Source organism: Nannospalax galili, unplaced genomic scaffold (genome assembly GCF_000622305.1).
Source record: "Nannospalax galili isolate Female #2095 unplaced genomic scaffold, S.galili_v1.0 scaffold307, whole genome shotgun sequence".
Classification (NCBI taxonomy): domain Eukaryota; kingdom Metazoa; phylum Chordata; class Mammalia; order Rodentia; family Spalacidae; genus Nannospalax; species Nannospalax galili.
The window spans coordinates 450,514-459,923 of NW_008359625.1; the positions used below are offsets into that span (position 1 = coordinate 450,514).

Sequence of the window (9,410 nt, forward strand, 5' to 3'; positions counted from 1 at the left end):
CCATATTAAGCTCACCACTCAGTTTCTCTATTAAGTTGGCTCTGTAGTGTTATTAGTATCCAGGGAAAGAGTGAACTGCTATAACCCAGCATTCTGTAAGAAGAAAAACACCCCAAATCCCAGGCTTCTGTGTTGTTAAGCCACATCAGAATTTAATTGCATCTGTTAGTTCCACATATAGTCTCCAAAGTCACTAATCTTAGTACTTTGCAATTTATAAAGTAAGGATGGGAGTGTCTGTAGTCCCTTCTTGAGTGTAACTTCTTGAGCCTTTGGATTAATATTGAAGTCTTTGCATAAGGCTTCACATGAGGTATAAAGCAGTGTCAACCCAATTTACAATTGGAAAAATCATTTACATTCAAAGAAACTGTTTCCCTCCCCCAGTTGATAAAGGAGAGGGAGTCCTCTCAAAGGAAACGGGGGAAGTCAGAGTCCATACCCAAAGGCATGTGTAGTGTTTCATTTCACCAACACCCATGGTGACATAAAAAGTAGAAACTATTTCCAAACAGAAATTATCATGGTCATTTCTGTGAATGTTATGGTTCCAGACCAGTGATTTCTAAATTTTTGAGTACTGAATCCCTTTGATAACCAAATGGAACTAATGATGCTTCTTCCATGTAATATGTCAGTTCAGGAAGTCTGTGGTCTCCTTGAGGGACTCTCAAGACAGGAAAGGGAAGGACGCAAAGGCTTTCTCTTTGAGTCTGGCATACTGCTAAAGGAGATGATTGATTCCTTGACCCCTCCACCCCCACGTCTATAGCACTGTTATCGGTTGTGTTTCCTTACCAGATGGTATTCATGAATTTGGTCTGGGGTTACTCCCTACAATCAGTACTTGAACTGACAAGCTTACTGTCTTCTTTCTCTATGCCATATGTCATCCTAATGGAAGGGGTAAAAGGATTAGATTAATTGCCATCGATACAGTTGTTTCAAGGTTCCCACACCAGAAAGTTAATAACATTTTTTAGGGTATTGATAGCCTCCTAAAAAATGACAGAACATAAAAGTACTGCAGGAAACATAAAATCATTAACTGCTTTACCTCCTATGGAGTGACTGGCTAGATCTGGTCCTAGAGAGTACAGAAGAGTGGGAAAGAATGTGGCAGTTCATATAGATTTTAGTGATCACTTTCCTCCCACTGGGTTTGGTGGGCTAGTGTGGCCCCCTTGAGAAAGGACCAGATTGGAAGAAAGCAGTATGAAGCTGATGTCATAAATACAATGCTTGTTTGATGATACTTACTAAACTATTTTAAAGCTTTGCATACTCCTCTGGTAGTATTTCCTCCCATACTTTAGACCTAGCACCACTATCAAAATATAGCTAGCTATGTGGTGTCTCTTTGAAAGGTAATGAGTTAGAGTCCAGCAAAACAAGTTGATTCACTGATACTGTGGGTCCTGTAGAATAGAGGTGAAGTTTCAGTGTGGAAAAGTCTTCAAGGATCCTACAGTAGAGCATAAAGATTATCAGGCAAAATGTTCAAGGAAGGTAGGCTACAAAGAGCCCAGACAAGGGTCCTAGGTCCTATCCATGAAGTCTCACACTTGGTGACCTTAACCATGTTCTGACCCATGCCATTACGCATTATTGTCATTTTTCAAATTATACATTGAGCATGTGTTTGAAATAGGAAGCATGCATTCTTGAATGTGTTGATTCCATTCCCTTTCTTTTTTACACCAGCCTCTTTAGGCATATGAGCTTGGTCCTTCATAGCAGGCATCCAAGGTTGACTTTTGGGACTCTGGCAAAACTAAGCCTGAGCCCAGGATGTCAGAGCATTATCTGAAAACTACAGCAAATAGCAAAACCCCAGTTTTACCTGCTGCTTTTGGACAAGACACAATTTATTTTCAACCCATTGCTTTTATTCTCGAGCGGATTGGTGGGGGAGAAAGCTGAGGTTTGTTTTTGTAGATGTGTGGTGTGTGGCCATTAGGAAAAAGTCAGAAAGACATTACTACAACAAAATAGTCCTTACCCACGGTGAAACCCAGAAAAGAATTAAAGGAGTAATTCATAGGACGGGCATGTTGAGTTGTAAGACTCAGTGAGGAAAAAACTACCCAGGACTAATAGTTTACTACAGCATCATCTTCATAGATACTATGAATTACAAGTGTTCAAAATTGTCAATATGCCCCCCAAATTAGCATATTTACAATTAAACACTGTCCACCCTGTGTGTCTTTCTGGGATATTTAAGTTATTTAGGAGTAGAGTTTGTAGGTTTCCAGGATAACTTTGTAACTGGAATTCAGTTCTGAATATTTTAGCTGGTTTGTTTATTCTTTGTATATAACCTACATGTTATGTAGCAATTAAAAATTAACTTGTCTTTCTTTTTGTTTAAAAAAAGAGAATGCTGTCTTTCTCAGCAGGCTTCTCTTCTTCACTCTTGGGTCTCTGGTTGCTTGGAAACCTGCCTTTCCTGCCTTCATTTCTCCCTCTTCTTCCGGAGTGGGTCTTTCTCTAAAACGTAGTCTGGTCAGGTAATTCCATTTATATTTCCCCCTTTGACTTAAAAATACCAACTTACAATGTGGATGTTAATATTTTCTTAAAACTGCTTTAAGTGATTTCAAAAGATTCATTGGTAATATTTAAGAGAAATGCAATAGATTTTTCTTAGGTAGACCATTCATGTGAAAGAAAAATATCTGTCTCCTATGAATCAAATATGTGATTAGAGCAACTTTCCAAAGCTTCTATTAGCACATTCCTTCTTATAGTTTCCAAAAATTTTAAAGTCTTCTAGACAGTTTGGCAGCTTTTACCCACACTGGCAAATATGGTGGAATTCTTTTTTTTTTTTTTCAAATCTGATCTGTTGTTTCATGTTTCCAAGTTAAATAGGTATAACTTTCTAATAGGATATTGGGAATTCATGCCACAGAGAAAATCCAGAAACTCAATGAGTAAGACAATGGGATTATTGAACAGTTCGTTTTCAGTGCTGAGATCTCGGTATTCTGTATTAGGAATGTGTCCACCAAGACTGCTATCCATGGATAACTTCGGTTGCTAGCCTTGCCTCCTGAATGAGGAAAGGGGTTGCCAAAATTAGCAGTACTATTTCAGTAAAGCATATTCATTTTCTACAGGCTATCTTTTGCCAAGTACTAATACAAGCAAATGCTTGGAAGAAAAGTAAATAGAAACAGAAATTTGGAGTCTTATCCAAATGAAATTAGTTATGAGATAGTAAACAAGAACTCAAGGCTGTGGAAATATAATAGATCATATTTTAGTGCTTCCTTCCCGGGAGTCCCACATCTTCTCACATTCATCAATCTCCCACTTCTCTTATGGTTACCACTTGTGATACATGTTTATTTTTGTGGGGCTGGGTTCTGCTAGTCCTCTTCTGAATTACCCACTTGGCTATCAGGAAGCAAAAAAATGATTTTAGTGTCTTTATTTTGGTTACTAGACCCTAAGATAAAGAGTGATCCCAGCACAATGGGTTTTGTTTGGGAAATGAAGAAAACACTGTAAGGAGCAAGCAGGCAGAAGATAGCCACAGAGTGTGTTACTAAGCAAATCACCACAAGGGCTGTGAGAACTTAATGCCACCAGGGAGCTACCCAAGAACACATGCTTCCAAGTATCTGCCCAGAGGCACAGGGTGGGTCTGAAAAGCATTGTTTATCATTCATTCAGCAGTTCAGGATGCTCCCGTGATGAAAGACTTCCAACCTGCCTCCAGGATAGGCAACATGGGCATTTGCAGTCAGAGAGAAGCCTCAGGAAAAGACATGCACTGTTGGCTGCTAGTGTGCACTTGAAATAGTAAGGGCTGCTGGACATGGGGGCATGGAAAGAAAGTTCAATCTGCAAAGCATGAAGCACTTGTTAAACCCCAAATGAATTATTTTAAGTATCCTGCACTTGATTCACTTCTAAGACTGTAGAAAGCTAAAAATAAGTTATATTATTTTAAACATGTTTATATTCCAGTTTCAATGGTCTATAAACAGTAAGTCTTTGGTGAGGGACAAGGATTCAAATACTGCATGTGATTCTAGCCCATTCTTATGAGACAGGACAAGGTCTGTAAAAATTCATGTAACAGCTAATGGTCCTTTCAATTCCATCCATCTTGGACCATTGATACAAAGTGTACCCAACACCGAATTTACTAAACAAACAATAGATGTGTTGGCTAACTTATTTAGGCCTAGCCAGAAATTAACACTCCTTTTCTTTTCTGTTTTCTTTTCATTAGGACTTGAGGCCAGGAGATGTATCTGGCAAGAGGAACCTCTGGGAAAAGCAATCTGTGGATAAGGTCACTTCCCCTACTAAGGTAATCTAAAAGAAGAATTGTGTTTCAAAGAGAGAATTATTTTCCCAGTGAATTGTGCAGTATGATGTCCTGGGGTCGAATGAGAAATATTGCTGACTCACACATTTGTGCTTGGATGACCATCAGTTTCTAAAAGTTCTGTGTCTAGCCCAATGAAAGGACAAGTTCACAGAGCCACTGGCACTGCAGTTTTGTCAGTTATATAGCATAATTCCTTAGTCAGGGAAAGGTTCCCAGTAAGACCTTCTAGATACACCATAGTGGTGAGAAAGTTGGCCAAGACAGCTATGTGGCATAACCATGGTCGACATTTCTTTACAAAGTCCGGGCCTGGCTCCACAGTCATTTGGGGAAAATAACTCCCTAGGAGGAAATGTCTATCTCTTTCAGTGGCTCCAAAGCTACTTTCTGGAATCATCTTAGGAGACATCGCCCATGGCCTCAGACTTAAGGTGGCTATGGCAAAAAAATTAAAACAATATACAAAAATAAGGCAAAATGCTATTGCATAAAAACTAATGGCCAAGAATGCTTGATCTTCTGGGAAAAGGGTATTTTCCCTCTTCAGAGAAGGGCTCTGGCTGGTGCTTAAAAGATGCTCAGAGGCCAGGGATCGTGGTGCATGCCTTTAATCCTAGAACTTGGGAGGCAGAGGCAGGCAGGTCTCTTGAGACTGAGGCCAGTCTACATAGCAAGTTCTTAGAGAACAAACGGGATCTCTTTTGTACAAGGTACTAGTTCCACTCCAAACTGTAGCCGTTCTCTGTTTCAAGAAATAGGCCCAGTCTTATCCTTCAACATAGAAATAAGTAAGGCAAGAAGACTCTGGTCCTGAGTTGAGCAGAACTCTGGGGATAGAGATGTGTTAAGCAAACTCAGCACTAATAAGCATGGTGGCAGCAGCTAGAGCATCACTGAGATTCACTATAGTGAGAGACCGCCTTCATTCACCTTTCCCACTTTTTGCACTCCTAGATCTGGTGCACTGTATACTCTGTTAGTTATATATTGCTCTTTTGGTCCCATGGAACCTACTTGCCCAGCCTCTATTTACAGTGACTTCTAAATAAGTTTCATTTTCCAAATGATTGCTAAATATACTAAAAGTACCTAGGGGGTCACCACTGCCAACCTTTAACACTAAGGGAGCACCCACAGTTTGCCAGGCACCATTACTGTTTCCGGTGATCCTCCAGCCATCATGGGAGGTAAGTGGTAGGACTATTCCCATTTTACAGCTGAGGAAAATGAGACACTGAGAGATGAAATAACTTTCCTGAAGGAACACATCAAACAAGTAGCGAAAAACCTGCATTGATACTCAAGCAGTCCAATCTAAGCCTGCATTCCTAACCATTATCCATAATGTTTTTGAGATTGTACATTCAGCAGAAAATTAATGTTTTTAAATTCCCTGCATAATTTTCTCTTAGTGGTAGGGAAAGGATGGTTTGGTTTTGTAAACAAAGAATGAACTTGTCGGCCTAGACCTTTACAATCTGGCTAGCATAGATATCTGGCCTTTCAGAAGTGGCAGGTTAAGACAGACTCCCTTCTGAGTAGGGGATGTGGACCTTCCAGAGCCCGCCATCACAGGTATCATGAAGTCCCTGTGGTCACATGCCTCTTAGCCAGAGCTCTGGAATGTGGAGCAGAGATGCTCTGGACTGGTAGGACTCAGAGAGTACCACTCACACATAAGACAACATGGGTGGTACTCCTGAAATTGTGAAACACAGTGGTACAAAGTGGAGGGGTGCGGTTTTCACACAGCATGCACTCCTCCCTAAACTCCCTCCTACTGCACTGAACTACAGCAATAATAGAATATAACCACCAGATCCAGAGCTAAGTTAACCAGCCAGCGGGTCAGGAATCTCGGCTCCAAAATGTCAGTACTTGTCTTGTGGTCATTCATTTGAAATAAAAATACACAGAACACTGACGATATGATTTATGGCATCAGGGTATAGGATAGCATATAGAGATGGCTAGGGGGAAACGGGGGGAAAAGCAATAATAAGCATCTCTCGTGTCACCATTATGTGTTAACGTAGTTATCACTGAAGCTCTGTGGGCTGCTGGTTTAAAGTCCTCTTCTCTTAGCAGGTTTGAAACCATCCAAGAAAGAACCCAAGCACAAGATGTCTTGCTGGACCAGTTCGGTTGTAGAGGGCTAATGGCTCTGTTTTATATTTATATTGATTTACTAAATTGGGTTCATTTTCCTTTTTTATTTTGCAATATCCCAGTAAACCCATGTGTATGCTCACTATATTTAATAATCACAACTAGAGATGTTCATGGTCAAGTACTGCCTTTGCACAGGAGCCTGTATCTAAAGAAACCCATGCTGTGAAATAGACTTTCTACTCTCATCGTCTGAATAGTGACACCAACCACATTGGAAGTCAACCAAAGGAAATTCAAGGTTAAGATTGCCTGAGGAATGTGTGCAGTATCTAGAAAAAAAAATAACCATAGGTTTTGTTTTGTTTTGTTTTAATACAAAAGTCATTTTTCTGCACTTTAGACAAAAGCATGGAAGAGATTTTATAAGTAGGCAATTGTAACTGTGTCTGAAAGTAACCCATTTCAGATTAGATACAGGGCAATAATGATTGTCTTTTTTTAAAAAAAGAAAAAGGTGTACTATTGAGATATTACTTTTTGTGTGCTGATTCATATCTAAATTGAATGATTATTTTAGCTGACAGTGGTACTGATTTTTTTTTTGTTAGGTTGGTTGCTTTGTGGATTTCTTTGGTAGTGACAGTCGCCTAACCCACATTTAGATAACCCAACTGTGTATGTAATGTGCATACATGTAGACAGACACACTAATGGTAGAATGCTTTGTCATGTGTTAGATTATATTTAGTAGTATGTCCTTGTAACTAGCCAATATCACAGCTTTTTAAAGATTAAAATCACATATTAATATTTCATATTTGCCAGTAGAAATATGAAGGTTAGGTTTAGATATGTTTTCAATGCCCAATGACCTGTAAGAAAAATGTACTGAAAAAAAGAGAAATTAGAAGTGTCAAAATTTAGTTGAATTTTCTTATAAGACATAGTATTTAGTTTATAATTGAAGGCAATCTTGAAGTCCAGTGTGAATTTTATTAAGTCTACCATCTGGATCAAGCTCACCTGCTTATCTCTAATAATGAAGTTCCCAAAAAGTTGACCTACATATCTAAGGTCTCTCCTTTCTCTACAATTTAAAGTCAAGAATATTGCACAGATTAGAATTCCATGTAGAAGCCTAAACAAAGACCAATTTGGGCTTGTGTCAAGAAGCAGATAAGTGAGTAAAATCCAGTACTGAGGAGGCATGGCAATGCTTCCATTTTTATATACTCAGACTTTTTTAATTAAAATTTTCTGTCTTTATTAGTCATTTGGTACTGTCATAAGTTGATAATATGCTGAAATTTCAACAAATACTAGTTTTACTTTTTTTCCTAAGAGTCTTTAGTGACTCTCCTTTCAGATATCAGATCCTATTTTAGCTTGTAAGTTTTCATTCTTCTGAATAGATAATGAGAAAAAAAAATACCCCAGTGTCTCTGCAAGATGTTCTGATAGAGAATATACATACATTGTCATTATGTAAACATACCTCAGCTGACGTAACCAAAAGTATGTTATTCTTCATTTCTTTCACCCCAAAAGAGCCTCCTTAATAACTATTTCTAATCTATATATTTCCCTGTAAGAGGGAAGGCTGGCTTAAGGGGTAACCACTGCCTTGAAAAGACTACTTCCCTCATGAATTAGTAAAAGTTAGTTGAATCCCCTACCTTTTAGCACACTTTGGCCAAAGGAAGGAAAGACACTAAGACTACACAAGTCACCCACCCATGACAGAGTAGACATTAGTCTATGGTAAGATAAAATAGATTGCACATGGCACACCCATGTACATGACTTCCATCATTGGAGTGAAATGGATCAAAGTTTGATTTAAGGCTGATGGTGAGGGACACTGCTTTGTGAAACATTTGAACAAGAGCTTCACCTGATTGCTTTTATGTAGGTTTTGATTTTTTAGAAAGTTCAAAGTTGAGAAGAGAATGTCATGATCCTGACTTTTATTCCAATATTTGGATGACATAAGTTTTAGGGTAGAGTTTTTTTGAGTTTTGATTTCATCTTTGATAAAGCAAATTCCTCATTTACTTGTTTGATTACAATTCTCCGTTATCTTTAAGAGATAAAACTGCAAGCTGACTAGCATGTTCTGTGAATCTGCAATTCTTAAAGACTGTTATGGACACGATATTTTTCACTGATAATTGATTGCTACAATAAAAATATATTGTGAAAATGCATCCACAATAAATGGAATTCTTCCAAATGTCTCTACCTTGTGAATTTTTTTGTACTATATTGATTATGAGAGGTGTGTCTATTATAATAAAGAGGATGGCAAGACAAAACTTGTATTTCATATTGAGTGTTGGTTTCACTCTATAAAGGAGAAAAGTAGTTTGAGACAAGGTTTCATGTAGCCCAGGCTGGCCTGGAACTCACTATACAGTGACCAAGGGTGACCCTGAACTCCTGATCCTCACCAGCTTTCAGGATTTACACGTATGTGTTAACATGCCTAGCACATTTTTAGATATTGGAGGGGGTCATTTTGAGACAGGGTCTCCCTGTAGCCCCAACTGACCTGGCACTCCCTATATAGACCAGGCTGGCCTCGATCTCACAGAGGTCTGCCTGCCTCTACCTCCAGAGTGATGGGATTAAAGGAGTGCACCACCATGCCTGGCTACATTTTCAGATTTTTAAATACTTATTACTGGGAATTTTCTAACAAAATGTTCTAAATTACTGAGGCAGACAACTGACAGAATGTTTTAAAAATTCTTCAAAATAAAACTAAAGACCAGGTGCAATGGCACATACTTGTAATCTAGGCTACTCAGGAGGCTGGAAGGCAAGATGACAGCAGGTGCCTTCCTGGGCAACATAGCAAGACCTTGTCTCACAAAATGAATGAATGAATGAATGAATGAATGAATGAATGGCAGGAGTTTGTCTCAGAAGGTGAATAAGTCTACTA

The 9,410-nt window shown here is 38.8% G+C and overlaps 1 protein-coding gene across 10 annotated transcripts in view; it reads left to right on the forward strand.

Annotated features, from left to right (window-relative positions):
* The window catches only part of Cald1 (caldesmon 1), a 188,233-nt gene extending 179,533 nt beyond the window's left edge, over positions 1 to 8,700 (forward strand). For 8 of the 10 annotated variants that reach the window (XM_008823448.3, XM_029558848.1, XM_029558847.1 and 5 more), the window contains 2 exons: positions 4,250 to 4,330; positions 6,437 to 8,700. In XM_008823448.3, coding sequence (XP_008821670.1) covers positions 4,250 to 4,330; positions 6,437 to 6,445 — 90 coding nt within the window. In that variant the 3' untranslated portion in view covers positions 6,446 to 8,700. The remainder of the gene's footprint in view (positions 1 to 4,249; positions 4,331 to 6,436) is intronic. The other 2 variants (XM_017795691.2, XM_008823451.3) reach the window with 1 other exon arrangement.
* Positions 8,701 to 9,410: the final 710 nt, after the last annotated feature.